We start from the raw sequence: 27,682 nt of genomic DNA on the forward strand, positions 1-27,682 counted from the left end.
CAGAACATTTACAGTGATAATCTATCTGTCCCTGCCCAGAAGCTCAAACTGGGTAGTGGTTGGAGCAGGGCCGGCGCTAGGGGGGGGCTGAGGGGGGCATTGCCCCCCCAAATTGTGTCTTTGCCCCCCCAAGCACAATGCAAGCAACGGCTATTTTTAAAATTATCTCTGAACCAATCACAAAAATGCATTTTGTTTTACAGTGTGAAGATATTTCCTTGCTTATTCCTGATTGGCTCTTTGAGTCATATAAAAATCGGCAGACTGCCCCAAACAGTTCAGTTCGGCAGTATATGTTCTGTTAGTGTGAGCGAGAGGCAGGTATACTGGTAAACACTTTTTTTTTACAGAATTAGTATTCTTTTGTTTTCTTTATATTTTAATTTCCCAATAATATAAATATTCTCACTCATTCCTATTTCCACGTTTGAATATTCTCAGTCTGTGTGTAGGTACATTTGTCAGCTTTGACTTAAATTTGTATTAAAGCCTTTCAAGAAATAGAGTTGTTCTATTAGTAATGGCAATTTAATTAAGGGGGCGTATTAAAATGAAATACAATTAGATAATCTTTTTTCTCCATTTACATAATCAACATGTATTTTTTAATCATTGGGTTTTAAGTTTAAGTTCGAAAACATGCATTTTTATTTCTTTACCTCATACATCACTTTAAGCCAGTATCAATAGCTTGGCTGTCATCATTCATGCACAAATCAAGCCTTGAATATATTTCTGGCTTCAAAAACATGACTATCAACATGCCCCCTCATTAGGTTTTACTGCCCCCCCAAGCAAAGCAGTCCAGAACCGGGGCTGTGTTGGAGCCATGGCAGTAATATGAATCTGAAAATCTGTGTTTTCATGTTGACAACATGAGTTTGCATGTAATGGGGTGACAATAATTGTGACATGGGGTTTTATTCAAAACAATTAAATTGACTTTAATTAAAGGTTTGATTTTCCTCATATTTCTTGTTTGGAATTTAGATAAAAACAATAACATGTTCTTTACCATGGGTGCAAATAATTTAGAAGCTAATTGTAAGACCTACATTAAAAAAAACAGTGTACTTTACAGATCTACTCTATCCATAAACATTTGAGTAATTACTTTCCTATGAATTATGATGTAAGTAAGCATATAATGTAAATCTTTGTTTTCAATTAAATGTCACTTTTTCCCTAGAAAATTCCAGTGATTCTGCGGTAACAATTAGTATGGTGGGTTTGCGGTCTTTTACGAGTATTTTCCACACAAAGGGCAACCCTGGTCGTTCCTCTAAAAGCATCCGTTAAGCTATTTTCAGAGCGTCTTGAATCGGCTGAGCTGAGCCACATCAAAGTGACTCGGAGGATCGAGAGCAGCGCTGGAACTCAACATTTCAGATGGCGCCGCAAACCATTAAAGCTCCAGCTCAGATCATTCTGACTGTCTAAATACTCTGCACCACTTACACTGCTTTTTCTTTTTCTTCTCTTTTCTTTTACTTCTCTGTAGCCCTCATGCTGTTAAACTGATTCTGCTAGGACTAGGACTTGACATTGCTAAGGCAGTGCACCAGTACTAACTACTGATAATATTAGAGACGTTGTAATAATAATAATAATAATAATAATAATAATAATAGTAATAGTAATAATAATAATAATAATAACAATAATACAGTAATGATGATAACAATAAGAATCATAATAACAACTATAAGAATACAAATAACACTACAGTAATGATAATAATACTAATACAGTAATAATAATAATAATAATAACTATAACAATAATACAGTAATGATGATAACAATAAGAGTCATAATAACAACAATAATAATAAAAATAACAATACAGTAATGATAATAATACTAATACAGTAATAATAATAATAAAACCAGTAATACCAGTAAAAATAAATAAATAAGACATTTCAACAAGACAACAATACGAACCATCTGTTAAATGTACAACATTCAGGAAAATAGTATGTAGATTTCTTTCTGATTAGGATTTTTTTTGCATTTACAGACTTTACTTACATCTGATTTATTTATTTATTTATTTATTTATTTATTTATTTATTTATTTTAATGTCACTCCTTGCCACTCATATTTTTTTCTATGTAATACATGAATTGAAAAATACACCGTGGTCATGGAGCCAATTAACTTCAAGCAACACATACTTGCTCACATTATTCTGTTACAGGTTTAATCAACAAATCAGTGTAATGTGAAACAATCGAGGCTTCATAATAATAATAATAATAATAATAATAATAATAACAATAATAATAATAATGGGCGTCTTCTTCCGTCATAGTAAAGGCGGACTTACCTACATTTGTGCCAATAATAGTTTAGCTTACTAATATAACAGCCAATCAGCAGCATAGAAAATTCGCTCTTTGGGAGGTGGAAAACTGCAATTAGGAAAATGAAATGATGTTGCTGGGTAGAATTGACATTTTGCTGTAAAACGTTAGGGTTGTTGTTAGTGAAGCTGTAAGAAAACATGACCTCTGAATACAAAAGTACATCGGCAAAATTAAATAACATTTTACACAAGATGTATAATTTCCCTGCCTTGTTTAAAACAAAACTGGTAATGAATGTTGTCTTAAGGTTCTCACTGTACTGGATAAAAAAATTCTAAACAAAAATGACAAAAAAATTTTTTAAATCCATTATTCAGACTTCTCGACAGAGCAGACAGGCCATGCCACTGCCAACGATAATGAACATTTTGTTCTCAAATGTATTTTACTGTGGGGTTATAAAACCTGTGGAAATCATGATCTCTGTTTTGGATTTGAATAAATGATTATGATATATTGCTGGATTACTAAAAAGGCTTTGTCAAGTAAAAATCAGCAGACACTGGGCAATAAACCTGGAAACAAAAACGTCAGTGGTGGGAGAAAGTCAGTGGGTATATCTCATCTGAGAAGATCCAAAGGTTGCTCAAAAATATTGAAAAGAGTTAACAACGAATGGACATGCAAATTATTAAAACATGTGTTTCGTTTTATTATTTTATTTTATTTATTATTTTACTATTATTATTTTACACTATTTAAACATTTTGTTACCTGTGAAAATTACATGCCCTACTGTTGTAAATTTGTATTGTTGTGATGGTATGCAAATTTATTTATTTTTATTGTTGGTATGGTATTGTGGTGGGAAAACCCTTAATAAAATACATCAAAGACTGTATAGTAAGTAAAAAAGTTTTAATCTTGTCTGCAGAGAAGGATCAGATCGACCGAGTCTCACACAGAGGCTCTGTGGATGCAATAACAATGATAATAACAAACATCCTTATATGTCTTGCTGGTGACCTTGTAGGACAGTGGAAGATTCCACAGTTAACATATGAACTGGTCTAAATCAGCTATAACTGGGTTTTGGACGTCATACAAAGCAACTGACGCACTTCTTATGATGTGCACATCCAGTAACATTCTATTCTAGCAGTATTCTTGGAATATGACTGGCAAAAATGCCCTAAGCATATCTACATTTTCTGTAGCAGTAGTAATTGATGTATTAATACTTCTTGTGTAAATTAACACTTTTCTGTCACAGTATGCAAACCTGATTGGAGTAGGAGCTCTCAGTAAACGAAGTAACTGTATTATTTGGACTGCCTGGGTAAGGGTTGATGAGTGTGTTCAGTTCTACATTATCATTCTGCAGTGGCACTGATTCCCCGCTGCGCACCACAGGGGCGGTCATGTGTGTGAATGTCAAGGTAGGGGTCCTGAAACGGTGTGTTAGTGGCTTTTTTCGGATGTTTTTTTCAGTTGCTAAACAGATTACGGTCCAATCATTCACACAATGGGATGACAATGTAATACTTCCTACAGCGATCGTATAGAAAGGTGCAGGTGGGATAAGTTAAACATCAACTCAAAGTTGCAGAATCCGCACATGTTAAAGTCCAGTAGGCTTACATTTATCAAAGAGAAAATGTAAAAAATTTAATGCACTTAAAACGTAGCCTAAAATACGTCAACCTTTTCGCACACTTCGTATTATTTACCAGATCAAAGCAATCATTTCAGACAGATTATAGGTTTAAGACAGCAAATATTACTGTGGCTGCATTTTCACATGAGCTGAACACACAACGCAAATAGAGCCAAAAGGAAAATGGAAAACACAACTATAATGAAGTAATATAAAGTAAATAATACAGTACATTTTTCTGTATGCATATTTAATCATTCATTTTTTTTCTAACAGCTGCATTCCAGCCCTCTGCAATTTGTTCTGGACCACTTGCAAACCGTGATTCAACCCAAAAAAATACACACCGACAAATGTACCCATTCACTTAACCCCTGTGGGTAAAATCAAGCAGTAATTTACATTCAGTATGTTTTTGGAAGAGGAATTCCACGTAGACACGGGAAGAACATGCGAAAGTCCCTATACAGTGCAGAATCAACAATAGAGGCCATACAAGAAGCAAGTACAGTTAAAATCTAAAAGATTCAAACATTTAAAACAGTTTAATTATTAATTTATATTATAAATTGTATAATAAAATGTTCTATTTAGAATGTATTTATAGAATATGTATATATATATATATATATATATATATATATATATATATATGTGTGTGTGTGTGTGTGTGTGTGTGTGTGTGTGTGTGTGTGTGTGTTTGTGTGTTATGTATACAGTAACTTCATAGATCTTGTTCATACCACTGCTATTTACCCACTGTAAATAATGTATATCATATATACCGTATATCCTGCACTTTCTGCTTATTGCACTACTGGTTAGATGTTAAACTGCATTTCGTTTCCTTGTACTTGTACATGTGTAATGACAATAAAGTTGAATCTAATCTAATCTAATATAATATAATATGGAAAATATCGTTTTTATATTTTACATGTTCTGTAGATTACTGCTGCATGCAACAGTACCTAATACATATCAAATTATTTGTTATAGCCAAGAAAAACATCGATTGAGTAAATAAAAACATTGATTAAATTACAATTAGGGAGTCACAGTTTATGATCAATGTAGAAATATATACTGTAGACGTTTTCATGTTTCTCTCTCATGGCTGTTTTGCTAAATTGTATTAAACAGACAATCATACATCATCATTGACACATTACACATACTTCTAATATCAATTAAACTTATTCTTCTTTTTATCCAAAAGTGAGAATGAATTTTAAATTTTATTACCTAAAACTGTGGCCAATTATGCCTGAACATGGTAAAACTAAGAACTGCCATTTAACTTAAATCAACTCAAGCAAAGGCCCTTCATAAACAAATATCCATCTTAAATAAACATCTTTCTGGCACGCAGCTTCAATAAAACTTATTTTGGGGGTTCTAGGGACAGGGTTCACGCTAGCGCGAATCTGTAAGCCACCCAGGCCATGCCAGGTCCGGACCAACCTCTTATGACATCATTGGCGTTGGTGCGCGCAACTAGGCTCACGCCGGCACAACGTCAGGGATTGTGAGAGCGCGCGGACTGTCGGAGCCACGCGCTGTCATTCATCCCCCCGCTCCACAGCTGCTACAGAGACACTGTTACTGCTGCACATACCGCTCCAGCCATTCATTCTTACTCACATACTGCGGAGCTATGGCCGAGGAGAGTCGCGGGAAACGCAGGAAACAAGCAAACCCCCGACGGAACCGAGGTATGGTCGCACCCAGAGATGCTTCTGGTTATTAATACTAAGAGGAAAAGGCATGCATGTGTTAACTACTGCAAAAGTTCAGTTTGTTGCAGATATACATTCTCAGTTCTGATGCGCAAAGCATAGAAGCATTAAGTGCACGTAAACTTTGCTATGGGATGCACATTTAGCACATGCATTTAGCACTTTATGAACAAATGTAATAGCACGAGCTGGACAGTCTGCGCACTTTACGCTGATGTAGTGATGCGCAGCGCGTGAGCTCACTTAATCTGCACTACAGTGAGCATCACTAAACTTTGTCATGGATTACAGTTCTTATGGGCATTTGTATTTCTGTGGCCTAATTATGTGACTCCAGTTATTAATTTTGGCTTTCGATTCTTATGAGTAACTATTCACTTAGCAGAATTTGTTTGTTTTAAAATATCCATACGTTTTAGAACTTCAGTATTTTTGCAGACATATCATTTTAAATCCAAAACTGTCAACACAAAAATAGTTTATGTTAATTTACATTCATTAACTGTCTACTTAAACGTTACATAAATTATACAACAAACATTCTAAATTAAACTAAACTAAAATGCACAGTTGATGTTGTTTTAATGCATTTTATTAATGTGGAAATTATGTGTAGCCTACATTTAAAGCAGGTAACTTAAAACAACATTTTAATTCAACATTGCTAAATCAAATTAAACCTAATATACTGATTAGTGTTCATAAGGATGCTTTACAAACCCTTACGTTAAATTCTATTAAACATTACGTTTTCACAACTTTAACTTTGTTTCTAAATGTCATTATTTTATGTAAATAATGAATGTATTTGTACCTGCAAAATAATTTTACTAAAACAAAAAATGTCATAAGTAAGTATTAATAAGCTTTTTATACTAGGCTTGTACATTCATTAAGAATTAAACTTAAAAATAGTTCACTTTTATCACTTCTTGTTTACTTAGTCTATTTTTTTTATTTATTTTCATGCACGACATACATTTTAAAATACACCAATGCTCTTTTTAACATTAAGACATTTATTAAGAACTACGAAATAATTAATGATTCCTTTTCACCCTTTGTGCACCAAATACTTTATAGTTGGGTAAGGTGTTTAGAGCAAACAATAGCTGCCTATGGTATAGTTTTTTTAAACATGTCAGACTAGTATAGCTACTGTATAGGTCAGATTATTACTGCCTTTGTAAAATCATTTTATCTAAATTATCCAAAATTTAGTAACAATAGATTTGATGTATGGTGTACTTGTTTAAGCGTATGACATAGATGATCAATTATTTGTCTTTAGCTGTTGTAAAAGAACCTGTATGTCCCCATATTTAAGTTGGCGGGTGAATGTCTTTGTTTCAAGGTGTAAAGAACACGGATCTGAGTGAATATTTTAGCCTATGCGTTTATGTGTGTGTGTGTGTGTGTGTGTAATTGTGATGTGAAAGCTCCTATAAGCATCAACCATAAGGTGTCAACTTTGTCAACCTCACCCCACCATACAAGTCCTTTAAAGGCTAAAGGGGCCAGTGGTGCCAAACACCATGACATCTCTCTCTCACACACTCACACATACAGACCCGCACACACACACACTTATATGTAAGGTCTGCAGAAGTGGGTAGTAAGAGGTGACTTTTGCACTTCACACATTAGCACTTCCTCTATTAGGTGATAATGTCCTACGTGATGCACTTGCTGTAGCTGAACTGTTAGCCGCACACCCATGACGGTAACTTACTTCTTGTGTCAACTGGTTTTTATGCTTCAGATGCTCAGTTCATAGAAACCCAAACCCACTGCAAAGGTGACAACCAGTTTGTATCTGCACCTAACTTTGCATTTTGCATCTTGGTAACAAGCTCAGAGAGAGTCTTTAAATGCATGCAGAAATGAAAAACACATTTCCCTGTACCCAGATATGATGGTAGTAGAGCTTCATTCATGTATATTCAGTAGCTGCTTTATCCTGTTTATAGTCAAGGATGAAAAACATTGAGAGCTGAAACACTGAGACCAAGGTGGAAACGGTCCGTGGACGGTGTGCTAATTGTTCTAAGGTTAAACTTTGTTTCCTCTCTCTGAAATATGCATAGATATTAGCACCCTTGGATATTTAGGGGGGAAATGTATTTATTTTTGCAATCTTTATAAACTATTTATTATAAGGTTATAGGTATTAGTTATTATGAGGTATTTCCTATATGCCTCATTATTAAAATGCTCAACATAAAGTTGCTGAAAGTGTTCTACATTTCTTTTGCAATCAATTTGTTGTGTGTTAAGCCTTTGAAATATATATATATATTTTTAAATAAACCAAATTAGCATTTAAAGTGGAGTATTAATGTCTACTAGCAATAAAGCTGTAATATCATGGATATTACATGCATGGTTTTCCCTAAAATGTTGATCCATGATGTCACAAACTTTTTGTCCAGATTCTGATCAAACTGATTCAACTTTGTGGATTTTTGTACCTGGATTATTTGGCATGCATCAAGAGATTGCCCTTGTATTTTACACACATACACACCTTTTCACCAGGCATCGAGATAAACATTATATACTCAATCAGAAAATGTATTATTGAGATTGGCTAATCTGGGTTGCAGTGTTTTGATGTTAGTCAGTTTTGTTTCTCTAAGAAGTCAGTTTGTCATTAAAAAACAGATATTTTCATTTATGATGTGACTAATTAAATGCACTGGAATTGTGCTATTGTGTTTTATGTGATTATTTAGCCTAAAAATGGACAATAAAATAGCTATTAGCCAGTTTGCTGTAAAGAAATGTATTTAATGATCTGTGCACGTCTAGTTTATACACTCCTTTGATTTAGCATGTGCTCTCGTTATGTCTTTTCTACATCCGTCCACACCTCTTTTTTCTGCTTTGCTGTAAGCATGTGTAGGACAGATGATCGCACTCTGTGGTGAGAGAAAACACATATTGAAACAGATTAGAGAGCTGGGCAGATCATTCCCTGGCATGCTGCTTGTTCATGAATTGTTTTATGAGAAGAGTGATAACATAATTCTTCACAATTTGCATGAAAATTAAAGACATGCAACATTAATGCAGACAAATGTTGCAATTCATTAGGAAATTACAAAGTTCATTTTTGCAGAATCCTGAATTAGCTTATCAGTAAAGTGACCAACCAAAAATGTTTAGACTGTGAATAAAATTACACAAAAAAGCATTTTTAATTATTTGTTTTGCTTGATTCTTTGAGCCTTGAACATTAAACAAACTGGCCTAATTTGATTACAACACAAAATCAACAATCTCATGTGTGTGTGTGTGTGTGTGTGTGTGTGTGTGTGTGTTTGTGTGTGTGTGACGAAACAGACTTCAAAAGTAAACACACAAAATGAAAAGTGACATACGTGACCGTAGCGTTATCCCTACATGAAGTCTGGTTTATGCTTCCATCCAAACAGGATTTTGCAGTCATTAGATGTATGAAACACTACTGTACCAATATCTATCTATCTATCTATCTATCTATCTATCTATCTATCTATCTATCTATCTATCTATCTATCTATCTATCTATCTATCTATCTATCTATCTATCTATCTATCTATCTATCATTGAGAAAAGGCTCTCCAAGGTTTGGGGATTGTATTTTGTAATTTTGTATTACCATTGAACATTATATATAGCATAGAAACTGAAATATACAGCAACTCCAGCTAAGAAAAACCACATGGTGGAGACTAATATTGAAACATTAACGTAGCTATAAACCTATGCCATTTTGGCTTTTGAAGACTAACTTTATTCAACTCCAATTTTAGCATTTCTTGCCCAACACTACTAAAACCGTGATTCTAGCCTTCAGCATTTCCGTAGTCTTAGTTATGTTGCAGCACCATTTTGTGGTACCAGCAGATAGTATATTCAACCACCCAGACTTCTACATTATTTGATTAACAGATAAACATCTTCTACTTTTCTGATAAACTATGAATGTCACATGCTTTCCAGAGTTTATTTAAGGTGACTTTTCGAAGCATGGTTGTTTATAAAAGAGAAGACATAAAAACAATGACAGCCTTTTCTAAATTAACTTCAGCACTGTATAATGTACTGTAGATTTTTGTAAAAATGACTGAAGTAGCATTACTGTCCACAGACAAACATGCACTTGAGTTCTGTGCTGAGACAAGTCACAAAATACTTTGTTTATATCTACACATCTTTCATCATTACAATTTAGACCATAATCCTTAGCAAAACATAGATAGACATAAATAACCTAACTTTTTAATCAGCTGGGGCAGCACAGTGGCACAATGGGTAGCATGTCACTTCACAGCAAGAAGGGTCTGGGTTTGATAACTGGTCCTTTTTTTGTGTGAAGTTTGCATGATCTCCCTGTGTCCATGAGGGTTTCCTCCACAAGTCCAAAGATTTGCAATTAGGCCAATGGGAGCCACAAAAATTAAAAAAAATTCCCTATGTGTGAATGTGTGTGTTTAGATAAACAGGGCGACCTGTCTGGGGTGTTTTCTGCCTTTCGCCCAATGAATCAGACCTTCTGTGATTCTGACCAGTAAAAAGCAATGGTAAAACAGATAATGAATCAATATATTTTATTGATCTAGTTAGACTGTAGACTGTTGGAGCTTAACTTAAAAAAGTGTGTAGATAAATACATAATTATGATGTCTTTGAAAGTGTCTTTAAAATGACATGTATTACCATTGAACATGTATATATGTTATATATAACATAGCAACTGGAATATACAGCAACTCGAGCTAAGAAAAAGCACACAGTGGAGACTAATATGAAACATTAACATTGCTATTATCTCTTGACATTTTGGCCTTTGACTAGTTTTTTAAGGACAGGCTTGAGCACTATTTCTTGATATTAGTTCATTTCCTTTCCTCTTGCCCATTTTCAATTGCCTACCCTTCGCTTTTGCTTTCAACCTCTCAATTACCTCCCTTTCCATTGTGCCTATTAATTTTAAGTCTATTCATTTTTCGAGATTCTCCTTCATATATTTCCAAAACTTTCTCTTTGTAGACAGCTGGGGTCCAGCTGTGTGTTTACTGTATTATTCATGTATGTGTGTATGGCTCTCTGGTACAGCCTTGTCATAGTGGATAGTGCACGAAAGGGGATAACAAAATCTATGTGGGAGTCGCTTGTCATTTTAGATGACAAAATGAAACTGGGCAAAGAATCAGAGAGATTCAGAGAGAAAGAGACAGAGAGAGAGGGAGAGGAGTCCAGGCTCCAAGGTTTATTAGCAATTCTCTCAATAAGACACGGCCAAGGCGTCAGACCCAGCGGGAGACAGGGATTTAGGAAACAGAAATATATAATAGGTATTTCAGCAAGTCGATATGATAATACAAGTTAATGTAAATGTACGACTGCATATATTATGTTTTTATGAGGACACGTACTTCTCATAGTATATAAAGCAAAATTCAATGCATTAAGTCATTGTGTGTTTATGGGAGTCTGTTACAAAAGAGAGTAGAATATATACACACGCGCATGCACACACACAGAGGTTTGTGAATCAAAATTATTGCTCATATAAGTCAGTAACTGTGTTTGAGCTTCAGTTGATGTTCCACTTCCCTCGTTGGCAATTGATTTGGTAGGATGGTGAAATGGCTATTTAAGTATGATAGTTATTTTGTTCTTTAAACACAGCTTTAAAATATATGTTTGTATGGCTTCTCTTACTATGAATGAAAAATTGAAAACGCAAAAATAATTTTGTATGGTTTCCTTAAAATGGTTCAAAATATACATGATGTACAAGATAATTGAGAAGAAATTAAAACATTTGCCTGTGACTGCATTACAAAGATCTTAGTTGTATGATGCTTGTCCTGGATTAGAATCTTTTGACAAACATATGGCCCCTGGGTGGTAGTGAATGTGTTAAAACAGTTGCTTTATGCAATGTTAAAAGAGAAGGTGTGATTGCATGTGACTGCAATCACTTTTCATCTCATGTTTGGGAACTTAAAGTACCCCAGCTGTGCGAGCGATGAATCAACACAGAGCCAACTGAGATATTTGTTGAGCTGAACCTTTTGTTTACTTGTTAGTCTTGCTGTGCACATAGACACCCCTCAAACATGAAACATGGGGGAGTGTTTTAATGTGATCTGTTGTGAGGAACTGGTGCTGCCGCTTAGCTAAGTAAAGTCTGTTTATCTGTTTGCTGCTTGTGGTAGTGAGCACCAATGCTTAATTTACATTGCTACTTACACACACTTGCAAATACAAATACACCGACAACAGATGTGACACATATGCACACACACACACACATTCTACAGTCACGATCAGCCCCAAAGAAAATAAGGATTAAGTAGACTAAACTTTTCTGCTGAGCTAGATTTGTCTTTAAATGTAATTTTTAGCAATTGAACAATACAGCAAATGAACAAAGAGAATGAATGATGTAGTATTGTACGTAGAACAGCATGATGTTTTTTATTCTGCCATGTCAAAATGGTTCATCCCCTACTTTTACCTTACTGCTAATCTGTATGACTTAAAGTTGAACTTCAACATGAATAAACTATTGGGAACTCAATAGCCGTCCTTAAATTTCTTCTGAAGTGATGTGATATATAAACAATGTTTAGAGATTCAAGTGTTCAGCGTGTGTTGCAACCAAAGGAGTTGTCACAAAATTCTAGAGACACCACTAGAAGTATTGTCTAGATATTCCAAACTTTAGTAGTCTTATCAGGACAATGAAGGAAACCTGTGGTACTGCAAAAGACTTAAAGGATGACCTGATAAAGGCTGAAACACATGTGTCAGTGGCAATAAGGAGATCACTTAATAACCTTAATGGCTGGTTTCCAAGATGCATGCTTTTCTTGACCAAGGGTCAAGTGGAATACGCCAGAAGGAATTTGGACAGTCCTGCAGAGTTCTGGGACACAGTTCTATGGAGTGACGAATCAACTCAAACTCGACTCCAGTCTCCAGATTTAAATCCTGTAGAAAAGTGATAATGGATTCAAAGAAAGTTGCAGCATGAAAGCCATCGATGTTTTACTAGTTGTAGCCTAGTGGTTAAAAAGCTGGACTAGTAATCAAAAGCTCACTGGTTCAAGCCCCACCACTGCCAGGTTGCCACTGTTGGGCCCTTAAGCAAGGCCCTTAACCCTCAATTGCCTAGACAATATACTGTCACAGTACTGTAAGTTGCTTTGGATAAAAGCCTAATGTAAATGCCGAAAATGTAAATGTTTTAAAACAGTGTACATTTTGTTACATGTCTTTGTAGTTTTGTCAGCTAAATAAGGGCATTAGTATTTTTGGACACATGGACACATATACTGTATATGCACATGTGCCTTATTTCTGTATTTCCTAGAGGCTGTTGCATCGTTGTGGCCCACCCAGTGTTTCCAAGTGGCACTGGACCAGGATGAAGCTGCTAATTAAAATCAATTTTAAAAATACTGTAGATTCACGTCAACATGGGTTCTGGGGACCTGGGTTTCATGGTAACTGTCTATAAGAAATTTTCTCTAGGTACTCATGTAACATGTAACCAATGGACTAGCTGTTGCAAATATTGTCTCTGGAGGTGATTAAGTAATTAACCCTATAATGCCAAGCATATCATATTTGATACATGAGTTTTAGAGACCTCTACATCATCAGTAGGTGTATTGTTTTCCTGAAAAACCTGATGTATATAATTATATACATGTCTTCTGCCCACTGGTGGATTATTCATGTACTGCATGCACCAGAGGAGTCATCCAAAATGGTTATCATCAATCAGTAACCCACCTGCTGTTTTGCATGGATGTTTTTACCAATTTTGTCAAATATAGGGTTAAGAAAACACTCACATCTTTACTGATCCTGCATTATGAATATTTACTGGATTTATGCAACTTATTAGTTCTTGATATTTCAAAATTTATTTTGTTGTAAAATTGGGTTAAATATGTGTGTATCAAATTATATACAGCAGGTTTCTCTGCTATAGATTGACACCTTGAAGTGTCTTCTTGCCCAGTGCCCAGTGTTTCTGAATGGCACTGAACCCACCATGACCAGTATTGAGCTGTTAGTAAAAATAAAAAAATTACAAGTTTAATATGGGCAATGGGTGGTGCAGCTGGTAGAATTTTTAGAACATGGGTTCTGAAGACTTAGTTTCATACTTGCTTTAAGTCAAGTGAAGTAGGTTTAAAAATAAATAAATAAATAAATAAATAAATAAATAAATAAATAAATAAATAAATAAATAAATAAATAAATAAATAAATAAATAAATTTGGTGTCAAATATTGATACTAAACACACATTGAATTAACACAATAAAGTAAAAAAAGATCAGGGGCTAAAACATTTTAATGCACTGTTTCTGTCATTTAGCACCTCTAAGCTTGCATGTATTCTGGGGTTAAGTGTGATGTGATAGCGGGAAATTGTAGTGAAGATTGCTTTTGGGTTGTACACTGTAGTAATACAAATACTGTACATCTTTACAACAAAGTTTCATAAACTCATGGATTTCTAGCATTACTTTGTAGAACATTTGGCAGTTCTCTTATCTCTCATAAAGAATGCTTATACTTTGATTATGGTACGACCTTCATCAGGACAGGTTGTAGAAAAATGTGATAAGGCAAAATACAGCTGTAATACACATGTATAATATAAATGCATTGCTTTTATTCAAAATCATCAATAAGCAAAAGGCTGATGAAAAGCAGGATAGGAACTACACTCGTATAGGAACTGTATTTTCCAAACTGCCTTTTTTACTAATAAATCATAATCCTCCTAGTTTCAGCGAGTTCTTCATGTGATACAAACACAATGATGCCACTGGTCCAGTTTTCGCTGTTCTTTTTTCGCAAATAGTTTTAATAATTGTGATGTCATTTGGTCCAAGTTTTGCTATTAAACAACTTTATATAAATATTAAAAATAGCAGATGTGGATTTTTTTTCAGGTAACATTTATAGACGTTTGTAGTATAGAGAAAAATGCAGAAAGAAAGAGTGAGAGAGAGAACGACCTGGCCGTGGAGACGGGGCGACACACCCGGTCCTGGCTGCCCCGGGAGGAGAGGTTGTGTCAGCACTGCACTCTCAGTACAGTAGAGACGGAGCTGCACTTCCTCACCCGGTGTACCAAGTACCACCACATCCGCTCCCCAACTTTACCTCCCTCCCAGACCCCGACAAACTGCCCCACCTACTGGGGGAGCACAGAGAGAGCTGCACACTAGCAGCACTCTATACACACACCTGCCACCAGGTGAGGGACAGTGGGTGACCATGTCTCATACACACATACACACACACACACGCACACACAAACTGATCGTTTTTCTACCTCATTAATGTAAATATTATAATTTTTATTGTTATTATTTTTGCACTGTTTTTATTCATATTTTATTCTATTTTATAATATTTTTTGCACATGTAACTGTTCTGTATATTTTTGTTTTTTCTCATTTTTATTTTTTATATTTCCCTGTAACTTGCTTTGGCAATACGAATGTCCTTATTTGTCATGCCAATAAAGCTTCTTTTGAGTTTGAGTTTGAGTTGAGAGAAACTGAATAAGCAGTACTGGACTTTTTGACTATATCTGTTTGTAAAATATTTTAGCAGTTAATACAGTAAGTAAAGGTGTGAAACTGACCATAATGCATCAAATGTACTACAGCAGGATATATACATTACTCTCTCTCTCGCTCTCTCTCTCTCACGCACACACACACACACACACACACACACACACACACACACACACACAGAAAAATAATAGAAACAGACAAAGAGATGAAGCAGAAGTAGTTTGCAAGAGGAAAAACAAGGGAGGGGGTCCCTCAAAACCCATACTGTCGCCATAACCCCCTGTTTCAGAGTCCCACTGACGCCACACAATGCTCCTTTCTCCCCAAAACCACATCACACACACATACACACACACACACACACACATACACACACTTCAAACACACTACAGTCCGCCAGCCTTCTGCTTCAACTTACAGAACTTAAATCCCAGCCATACTCCAGCTTTCTTTCTCTTGTTCTCTTCCTTTTGCTCGAAGACACACAAGCTCACAAACACAAATCCTGTTTAATTTCCTTTTTGACTTTTTAAACTTCCCATTTTCCAACTTTGTCAGTTTATTTTATTTTTTTTTTTATTTTCACTGATCATGAAACTTTTCTAACACTCTTTTTATAGTGATCATTCACCACACACACACACACACGTTTCATCCCTAATGAGGGTTGTTTTGCAGCATTTGCAGTTTTTTACAGTTTAAACCAAAACCTTCTGTCAAATTGAAATTTGTTTGGATGGTTAGATGTAATTCAAGTAGCACCAAAACAGGTCTGTCTTAAATTAGATACTGCTGGTACACAAGTGACATTGTCCACAGTAAAGCAAGCTTTATCTTACCATGGGCTATAAGACTGTCATGCAAGAAAGAAGCTCCTACATGGCATTTTTGGTTAGAAGAGCAGCTATAATCTTTCATCAATTTTTTTTTACAAAAAAACATCAATTTGTGTACTTTTTAATAGTTAATAGTTACATTATTACTATGTAATTACTTGTAGAGGTAAATTTACTAAGGTACTTCTAAGGTACTTTTCAGTACTCATTTATGTTTTTAAATGTTAATCTAAGGCATTTGTTGGAATTACCTTCCACATTCTTACATTTTTTTATCTGTAGCTAAATTTTAAATGCTGTTCCCTAAAGAGGCTGCGCACTTTTGGGTCAGAACAATTAGATTTCTAGCACTGCACAAAAAAAGAAATGTATTTAAAATATGTGTTTACATTCATTCAAAATATAACATATTAAATTATTACAAACGGCAGTGAATAATTGGACTTATGGATTATAATAGTAGTATAATAGAGTATTGGTTTGTTGCTATTTTCTTTAATTTCATTTCTTGCTATTTTTGTGTTCTGCAAGACTTTTAATAACTGTCCTATTAAAATTTTTTGTTTTTCTGACTGGTACTAAAACATACTTAACACATTCTTAAGAAGGAAATGATCATAGCATAACTCCAATCTTGTATTGCAGAAGCCTGTGTAACTAATTTGCTCATGCATTTCCGATTCACGTCACAAGGTGGTGCTGATTAACACCAATTTATATCGAACCACCAAGCACCAGAAACCTCAAAAGTAGCTTCCATTTATGTAGTATGAACTAAATTATCATTTAATCATTCACAAAATTCTTACCACTCCTTATCTAACAAATTAGACCCAGGTAAGGAACCAATTTGCACTGGTAATTTAAGGCAAAAAATGCTACTTGAACCCATAACAGAAACAGTCCTACTGCTATCTATACCAAAGGACTAACAAACATCCACATTTTATAGCGGTTAAGCTTAAAGAGATGTGTTATTTTGCACTTCTTATTAAAACTTCAAACCTTTTAGTGCATGTTCCCTGAGCTTTGAAAATGTTTTAATAATACGGAACCACAATTGTGTGGTTTGTGCAAATGCACAAAATAACGAACCACATCAGATAGCTTAGAAGAGGTTGCAAGCGTTTTCTTATGTTGGGAGGGGAATACAAATTTGGGAGAAAAGGAAAGGATGGTATTTATATTGTGGTACGAGTGAGAGTAAAAGAAGGCATCAAAAGGAAAGAAAGTGAACTCTTTAACAGGAGAGTAAGGAAAAGAGTTAGTTTGCTGAGTGTGCTGTTTCCAAACTGCATACATAAAAACATGCACTTATACAGATACAATGAGCATTCTGTATCATGTTGTAGCCAAAACACATGAGCAAATGTCATTTACTTACCTGATAATTAATAGAGGTGCATAAAAAGTGCTACTTTATGCTTAATCCAATTTATATACCTTAAAATAATTCTTACATATTTCTTTGTTTCCTTATGCTCAAATACAGTTTAACTTCTATTAAGCATCAAGTGACTAACCACTAACCATTACATTATCCTAAAAAAAATCCTAACACCATATTTAAATGTTTATTTCCACAACAATTGCAAGAACCAGGCCATGAGAAAAAAACTTCTACCATGATGCTTCCACCACCATGCTTTACAGCTCACATGAGATTTGCAGTTTAAAACTTACCAGTTAAATAAACTTCATAGTTTTTAAAATGCATACATAAAGAAACACACACACACACACACACACACACACCACTGAGATTACCTGTATTTAAAGCTAGCTTTGATGTGAACAGGGTTAATAGGATGCAGTGGGTACTGACATCATCCTTTGCAGTATGTCAGCAAGACGTCTGTGCGTAATCACTCACAAAGAATCATACAAATGCACATGCACACACACACACATACACACACACACACACACAAACAGATCTTTCATCTGTAAATTAAGTGTATATATCTTGAAGTGCTTGTACTAATTGTGTCATTTTCTCAGTATTGTACACTTTTTTCTGTTATCCTTTATACAACTGAAATACGAGGAAAAACCAGTTTAATTCTCAGAACAGCTTCAGTGCATCTTGGCATAGATTCTACAAGTTTTTGGAACTGTAATGGAGCAAAGGAACACCAACTCAATTGGCTTTTTAACCAGATTGTAATTATAGGATTATAATCTCAAAAGAAACCACTTTTATTGGAGTGAAAACTGTTACAGTTACATTGATTTATCTTCATTGGAGAAGCTTTTGAATGTAATAAAAGTGATAGTGTGTGTGGGGGGGTAAGTTAAAGGCTGTGCCACTATGCTATTGGAGTACAAATATGGGACTTTCCCCACGCATCTTTCTCCTTTGCTGCTTGACTTTGCTATAGAATGATCTGAGTCAAGGGTCTCACCCCCTCATACTCACACCATCACAATCACCATCTCAAACACACTGCGCTCTCCATTTAAAACACTTTCTTTCCCTTTTCTGACTTTCTCGGAAGTCTTTTCTCTTTCCTGTACTTTGTTGTTTAAATAATCTGTGTTGTCGCTAAGGGGCGAACCCTGTTGTGCACCAGTGCATGGTACTTAACACTTTCTTCTAAATCCAGGTACATTTGTTTAACCTCTTGCGACCGGCACAGGAAGGCCATGTTATGATCAGACCTTTAATTCTATTATTCAGTTTTACTTAAGAAACCTGACTTTTCAGTTTGGAGTCGCCAGAATCTCTCGTGAATATTGTTGAGATTTGTAAATCATTATCTCCTTGTATGCTTGATTGAGTCAAACTGGTTACATCACTTTTTTCCATTTACAACGGAGTTTCCAAGTAGTTCTGGGAAAGAGGGCATGGGAGTTTTGATTGATCTAAAATTCAGCTTACTTCAGTTGGGTTGTTGGGGGGAATGTCTGAATGTGTTGCAATGTATTTAACGGCTTCTTTGTCACTGTGATAAGCCAGCCACCGGCTAAAAAGTAAAACTACCATTTGTCTTTTACCAGTAGAAATAACACAAGCACAAATTCTTCTAGAACACGCAGCAGATTGTTCACGGTAGGTAGGCGACCATAAAATGTAGGTTTTACAAATGGGCTTTATTTACAAAGCACAATCTCAGAGAAACGGCTTACAAAACATACACACGAAAAATCCCCCTATATTAATAAAAAGCAACAAGTGTTTTATAGTTCTATTACAGTCAGTTTAAATGTCAGTTTGAGATATTTACTTATCAAAAAAGCCTAGAGATGAATGATACAAGCTTCTTCTTTATAATAGTCGATATATTAACAAAAAAAACAAAAAAAATTCACTCATGTTTACCTGCAATGGTGAGCTTGTTTATTTAATAGTTGTAACATTTGTATATACACTGTGAAAGACAAAATTTGATGTTCTGCTTCATAGCAGCTTGAGATAAATGATAAATTCTTTACAAATCAATACTGAGTAAATGTTTACAAGATTATATTATATTAATGTTAGTCAGTCTTCTACTACTACTACTACTACTAATTTATTTTTAAATATTTATTATTATTATAGTATTACTGTTGTTGTTGCCATTGTTAATAGTAGTAGTATTTTAGTTTTATTTGTGTATTTATACATACAGATTCTATTTTTAAAAAGTTTCTTGAATTAAAATCTAAATGCATATGATTTATTTTTTAACCAAAATTATTTTTGATTTCAGATTTAGTGGTATTTTAACTATGTTTTAGTGTAGTGTCTACACATATCCATACAAATAAATGTAAAAAAGGTGTTCATACCAATACAAAAAGGTATTGTACAGAAAGGTAAATGAGTATGCGTAGGTGGGATGAGTATGTGTGTATATGTGAGTAACTGTGTGTATATGTATGACTAACATATACTAGGCCGGTGGTAGCTCAGTGGTTAAGGTACTGGACTAGGTATTGTAAGGTTGCCAGTTTAATCCGTGGTGGAACAAACTTCCATTGTCTGTCCGAACATCTAAGTCTCTCGCTATCTTCAAAAGACGATTAAAAACCCACCTCTTTACTAAGCACCTAAGTTTACATGTACTTACTAATATTCTTATTAATTTCTTGCACAAAAAACAGGGTTCTAACAGTGTTTCAACTGATTTATTCTATTGGAATGTTGTCTACTTAAACTAGAGTAAGGTAATGTCTACTATTGAAGCACTTCTGTAAGTCGCTCTGGATAAGTCACTCTTGGGCCCTGGACCCTTAACCCTCAATTGCTTAGATGGTATTTGGTCTTAACTGTAATGTCTTCTAAATGCCTAAATGTAAATAAGGTTTATAAACACAAATTTGGCTGTATGTAAACATCCTTTACATGGTTGTTACCATTAACCTACTTATAATCTTTTTACTGTGGCAATAATTTAACTTTAACCGGTTAAAAACAATCGACAACTCTTCTAACTGTAATCACTTAGAAAAATCAAGAAAACCACAGCAAAATTCTTAACTACAAGATCACTGCTGTAAAAGTGTGTGGTCAAGAACATCTACGAAGTATTAAAAAACAGCCACAGCCAGAAGTGAAAAACTTAAAGTAGAATGTTTTTTAATCAGGAAAACAAGCGACACACAAACTCACATAAACTCACCTTAACCCACTTTTAAGCCTGCAAAGTGTCACACATGCAGTACACAATGTCACCCCCACACAGAATGACACACTTCGAAAGTGTTCATGTAGTCAGTGTGGCAATTTGATTTGAGCTGAGAAGGCATGTTTAGTTCTACTTATCATCTTCACACATGACTGTCCTCTCAGGCATGGCTTAAACACACAACAAACAGGCGGATGACAAACCTTGTGGTATTTCTGAACCATTCAGGTCATCTTTTATGTTGTATATTGTATACTTTTTGATCTCTGGTATGTTTTACTGTACTTTTTGCAGTGTTAACAACAGGTGTTTAAATAATGACGAAGTGAGATGTTGAATGTATACAGGCATGTCTGTGTATTTGAGAGTGAGTGCATGTGCATCTGAGTGATACCATCGAGAGCTGTAGGAGGTGTTGTAGCTATGATGTGGCGTATGAGTGACTCATTGTAAGAGTGTCAAAATAGCGGCGTCAGATAACAGAGCAACTGTAATGTTTAACGTCTTAAAAGCCTGAATATTTCTCTTTTACTTATTCAATTTGTTCTGCAATTTAATGAAAGATCTGGAATAAAAACTTTCACAATGGGTTCAGATATGAACAAACGTCTTCTCACCTACAGAAGGTAAAACCAAACATTTTGATCTCTTGTCTGATTCTGTGTGCTGGCAGTGTGATGGGAGATAAATGGCACTGAAGTATATTGGGTTATACTGAAGTATAGTAGGTTAATCTCACACTACCTTTCAGTTACAAGACAATGTAAAAAGTTTTTGATTCATTTTGATTCATTTGTTGTTTTTATAGACGTTTTAAACCACATTCTGAGCAAAATGTGTTAGTCTTTGCTTTACATATTGGTGATTGCTTATGGATGACTTTGTGTGCAAAAATGAAAGTTGAGAAACACCTAAACACCTACATATGACCTATACAGCTGAATTAGCACAATAATATGATGTTGTTTCTTACATGTATACTATGACACTTGTGTTACTGCTCCAAAACATGTTGAACATACATAAATGGATCGAGCATAGGCAAAGTACGCAGCTGCCTATGGCCTAATAATAGCAAAAAACCTGATTACTGTCCTAGCCCAATCTAAGATACTAATCATAAAACATAATTTACACCAATTACATTAAATTTAAATTTAAATGTTGACTTTTGTTCTTCTCCTTGTAAGAGGATAGTGTAACACTTGTGATTCCATTTCATAAAAATAAATGTTAGCTGGAAAACAGGAGCATTAACTGTGTTTTAACATGTAAGCTGTGTAATTAGCTGTGTATCAGATTCAAGCATGCACTTGCATATGGTCAGGCAGGACTAGTTGGGGAGCCCAAAACAGTATATAAAATGGAACATAAAATTAGTGCCAGTCAGTCTAGTCATTTTAACTTGTTTATGTGATTACATTTATCATTATGTCCAAATAAAATAAAATAATTTAAATGTCAATTGGTGTAATCGTCTTATACCCAGATAAAATATTCATTTAAGTAAAATCGAATTTTAAATCAAACCGTCACAAATTTTTTTAAATTGTGAGTCAAGGTTAGGTTGAATCAGTTTATCATGTGTATAAAATAAATTGCATTTTAAAAGTGAATAAGAATGACATCAGTATGTGAAATATATGTTGCAGATCTAAAACGCATATCATACATACAAATATATATTTTGTAATTACTTTTGAAAACTCTATTTATTACAATTACTCAATAGAAACAACTCTTAAATAGTTGTAAGTGTTAAACAATTAAATAATTCTTATCTAACAACTGCATATACTAGTTCATTCTAAATTCTTTATCATAAACTCTGCCGAAGAAGACTAATACTGATTTGTCAAAATATTAAAAAGAACACAAAAGACAATAATAATTATTATTTTTTGCATAAATCAGGTGACTTATACGGGTATAGGACTGTTATTAGAGAACTGATGTTATATCCTGCAGTTACAGGCACAAAAATAATAGGTTCGGGCCTGTATGTTTTTTATAAATCATCTTACTTTACACTCACTCTTGAGTCCTATGTAATCTCCATAACACAGACACGCATATACAGAGATAATTAAAATACTGAAGTAAAATAAGTCACCCATGCACATAACAGACATATGTATGTAATTTAGTGCCTATAGATGCACGTCTGTGCTGAGCTCAGAAGAAAATTACATCTAATGTCAAAGTGTAAAAAAAGACATGCAGAGATGAGTCAGGATAACAATTGTTGTGTTTTTATAAGTACAGAATAATCTAACAACAGCAAGAAATCATAATTCAGCAAACATACTGACAGCAGAGTCTACACAAGTCAGTCAATGATCTGATTTTTGCACTAGTCAAGTAGCAGCATCACTTCTTTGCATATCCAGTTACTTAGAATTAGACAATTCTCTTGGTACATTACATGTAACCCCATATCATTTTTGGCACTCGCTTCTTATTCTTTACTGGTATCAGAATTAACCATATTACAGCTATTCATCCTTTTTGTCATTTAATCAGTCAAGTTTAGAGGTAGAGGTCTCAAACTGCATACAGTACTACATGAAATATTATGTACTATTAAAACACCATAAATGGTCATGTTCCTTTTTATGTAGTTCTTAGTAATACAAGAAGTAAATTGGCTGATTATTAGACAAACAAAATAAGTCACTACCGATCAGTCTATATATCTGTTATTAGCCTCCCCAAGCCGCATGTGTCTGTTTAAACTGTTTTAAGAACAAATCATATTTATTAATGATGCAAAAACTAACCTTTTCTTGGCCTAACTGGTAAGAAATGGTTAAATAAAAGTGGTGACTGATGTAAAACTGCTAAGTCATGTCAAGTATGAACAGCTCACAGTGTTACATACAAAATCTCACTGCAGGTCATCCACAAGTTTACTAAAGGTTTATAAGAACAGAACAAAATATACATGCATCAACTTAAGTTATTAATTTGATGGTGTAGAAGTTCACTAATCTTCTTTAACTTTGTAACACAGACTCCTATTTTCTTTTTGAAATTATGATTAAATTAGCAGGTGGTTTATTTGTGCCCATATAGCTTGACTGCACGCATTAAACAGCCACAAGTAGTCTTGGAAGAACGTAGAAGAATGTAGAAAGCACATCCCAGACTTTTATGGCAGGAATACCACAACTCATGTCTTAGGTACAAATTTCATGGACCAATGGTCTCTTTGTCCTGGTTGGGGATAAAAACAAAGCGAACATTTGTTTAGTTGATTAGCGGCAATCCATAAACTATCAAAAACACTTCTGCCATGAATAAAAAAGAAGAACATTAGACTTTGCATTGCAAATGGAATTTGGTGGAGGATCAGTGATGATCTCTGGGTGCTTTAGCGAGCAGATTGGTTTTTGTAAATGACACATGAAACAAGGCGTACAAGGTTATCCTGAAAGAAAATTTGCTTTCTTCTGCTCTGACAATGTTCCTAAACAGCCAGGTCAGTCAAGATGTGGATAGAGGACCACCAGATCAAGAAACTTTTTCTTCTATTAATAGAAAAATCAAGATTGCTTTATAGATTGAAATCCTTGATTAAAGCATAAAGCATTTAGCCTTCTTTAGCCTAAAAACCAAAAAACACTATCAGTAGTCAGTGATTACACTATCAGTAGTCATTATTATTTTTATTCCTATTATTATTACTATTATTATTAGTGGTAGTAGTGGTAGTAAAAACAGAATTATAAACTGGGATTATGCTGAGGTACAGATGTGTCTATTTAAATGATCTCTCATACAAGTTTTTTTCTGGTTGACCTGAGTGATATTAATGTTCTACTATTCTGCACAGTCATAACAATAAAGGTCATAATGTGCTTGGGGTCTGGTCCAAACCTCAGGTTTATCTGGGTGAGAGCGGACATCATGCTGCTGCTCTGTACAGTCATAACAGTAAAGGTCATATTGCACATTGTATATGTGGGTTCATGCATGTGTATTTTGCACCCCAACTGTTGGCAGAAGCAATTATTTGGTTTGTCCTGAACACTATTAGAAAAGTACATTACACATTGGAATGCAACAGTGAGATTTCATGCACACACACACACACACAAAAAAACACAAACACGTAAACACACACTGTCAGCACTGCATTGTTTTTCCATCACAGTCGAACTGAAACTGTCACTTCCTGTCTCATGCCAGCAGGTTCACACTGAACCTATTAGAACTCTAATGTGGACACACACACACACTTAAATTAACAATATTATTCTGTGCTCACCAAAGATTCCAGTTGTCAGATAAATTACATGTAATTACATTACATTTCAAGCATTTATTTAGTTTGAGAATAATAGATTAATAAATATTAGCCCCACCTAAGGGGAGAAGGTGCGTGTGTTAGAATCGTGTGCAAGCAAAATGATTACTACTTATTTTGTGACGCATAAGTAAAATTCAGACGCCTTTGTAATTGCATTACATTTGGTGCTCTGGTAATATTTACTAATATTCCTCCAATAATAATAAGGTATCCTAATTTGCTTTTTCGTTATTACTTGAATTGACACACAAAAGTCATTTCTATACCAATCACATAAAAGAGATGCTTTTCGTAAACATGCTGCTCATTTTTAGAAAATCACTGTCAGTACCAGCTGATACAGTATGTCTCTCCCACAAAAACTTTCATGTGTTTAGCTTTCATTAAATGCTTTAGCTTTAGCTTTCATTTCCTACAGATGTTTAAATAAATTAGTCCAAAAGAATTTTACTGCTAGTAAATAAATCAGCATTCTGATTAAGATGCTGTAACAAATGAATTTGTTTAAAATGGAGGGTGTGTAAATAATGGCGTGTATTTTATTTTGATGTGTTAAAATTATTCTACAATATGACACGATTATCTAGGAAATTACAATTCTTTACTCACATAGTAATACGACTTTAATTTTTCTAGTAGAGGAGAAGAAATGTCAGAGCTCTGCTGTCTTTTTTTATATACGACATGTTTTATATAATCAAATACAATTATAGATATATATTTTGTAAATCATTTTTGTAAGCCTGTGTTTGTGTGTAAATGCATGTATGTTTTTAGTCTAAGGAACCAGCAGAATATCTGTTTAATAGAATCTTATTTTAAGGCAATTAAAGTAAGTTGGACCCATTGTCATGTTCGTGGAACCAGTCTGAGATTAATTGTGCCTTGTAACCCAAAGCATTATTGTGCAAGTAATAAAATGCATATAAAAATTACATATTTAGCAATAATACTCCAATAGACAGACAGCAACAATACTCCTATAGACAGACATCAACACCTTTAGACAGACAGCAACAATACTCCTATAGAGTAAACCAAACACTACTTTAATAGATAGATAGATAGATAGATAGATAGATAGATAGATAGATAGATAGATAGATAGATAGATAGATAGATAGATAGATAGATAGCAACAACACTTCTGTAGATAGAAAGTAACAATACTCTTATAGATAGATTAGCAACACTGCTCTTATAGACTGACAGCAACAATACGCCTATAGACAGATTGCAATGCTCCTACTGTAGATGGATAGTAACAATACTTTTATAGATAGATAGCAAATTTAGACATTTTTACCTGCAAACTGTCGCTCACTGGATGTTTTTTGTTTTTGTATAAACTTTTGAGACTGTTTTGTGTAAATATTTCAGCCCTAATCAGCAATTTTTGGCAGCACTAGACTTTTACATGCATTTTTAAAGTTGTTGTCCAAGGTTTTTCTTTTACATATTTTAATTTTATCTGATTAATATTTTATCACTGAAGACATTAAAGTGTGTCATCCTACATGCCATATTTTTGTACACAGTCACCCAAATGATAAAGTAAATTAGTTTAGTTAAAATTTGTTATAAATTACTGACTTCACTTACTGGCTATTTAATAATAAAGGTTTAATAATAATTAAGGTGTAATAAAGGTTATTATAATTTTATTCTGAAATAATAATAACAATAATACATGTATAATAAAGTTTTTTTTTAAGATGCTTAATTAAGATATTTTATGAAGTAGAAACCAAATATGACATGTACAATATGACAAGATGATATGTACTTTATTGTACAGCACAGTGTTTTTCATGTCAGATTATTTTACACGTTTATTAATCACTGAACAAACCACAACATGCTCAGTTCATTTAAATACAGTATGTTAGTCTGCACTGGTTAATTACACATATATGCTATACAATCCACATTTTATCATTTCTGTAAATTAATCCAAATATCTCTCTGTCTCTCTATCGTCATTTACACAGAGTGTTCTCTGGGCTCAGAGGGAGAAGATGAGGGGTGCGTTTGGGGAACGGATACGCAGGATGAAAAAAACGGACAAGACAAGATGAGTCTGACACCCAGCGAGGGCACAGAGGCTGGCAGCCCTGTACGTTCTACCCATGCTCACAGTCTGAGCCCCTCACTGGAGCACTGGGATGAAGCTGAGAACTCTGCCCTCCCAAGTACACACAGAGAGAGTGAGAACAGCACATCCAGTAAGTAGCAATGACTAAATGACCGGATGAGTTTAGAGTAAACCTGTAAACCTTCTTTTACCCATCAGCTACAAAGTTACCAGACAGTGTTCTGTAATTAGGAAGTTAGATCAAAGACAGTTAAAAATTACAAATAGGACGTCGATCTAAAAACATTAGTAACCTTTCATTATACCCAAATGACTACCTACTATGCTATGATTAATTAAACATGATTATAATCTCTGTAGACTCCAAACCATTTGCTGTGTTCAGCAATTTCCAATGCCTCTGAGATATTAAAAATGATAAATAACCAAACTGTGGACGGAAATTGAAACCTTTTGCTAACATCAGATAACACTAAAGTCGCACAGTATGAAAGGTCTTTATAAAAT

The 27,682-nt window shown here is 34.4% G+C and overlaps 1 protein-coding gene across 1 annotated transcript in view; it reads left to right on the plus strand.

Annotated features, from left to right (window-relative positions):
* The first annotated feature begins 5,602 nt into the window (after positions 1-5,602).
* Positions 5,603-27,682, plus strand: part of LOC134316295 (zinc finger E-box-binding homeobox 2-like) — a 29,739-nt gene continuing 7,659 nt past the window's right edge. Inside the window, exons 1-2 of the mRNA XM_062996632.1 lie at positions 5,603-5,684; positions 27,072-27,312. Of these exons, the coding sequence (XP_062852702.1) occupies positions 5,627-5,684; positions 27,072-27,312 (299 nt within the window). The 5' untranslated portion in view covers positions 5,603-5,626. The remainder of the gene's footprint in view (positions 5,685-27,071; positions 27,313-27,682) is intronic.

The sequence above is a fragment of the Trichomycterus rosablanca genome, chromosome 6, assembly GCF_030014385.1.
Source record: "Trichomycterus rosablanca isolate fTriRos1 chromosome 6, fTriRos1.hap1, whole genome shotgun sequence".
Taxonomy (NCBI): Eukaryota; Metazoa; Chordata; class Actinopteri; order Siluriformes; family Trichomycteridae; genus Trichomycterus; species Trichomycterus rosablanca.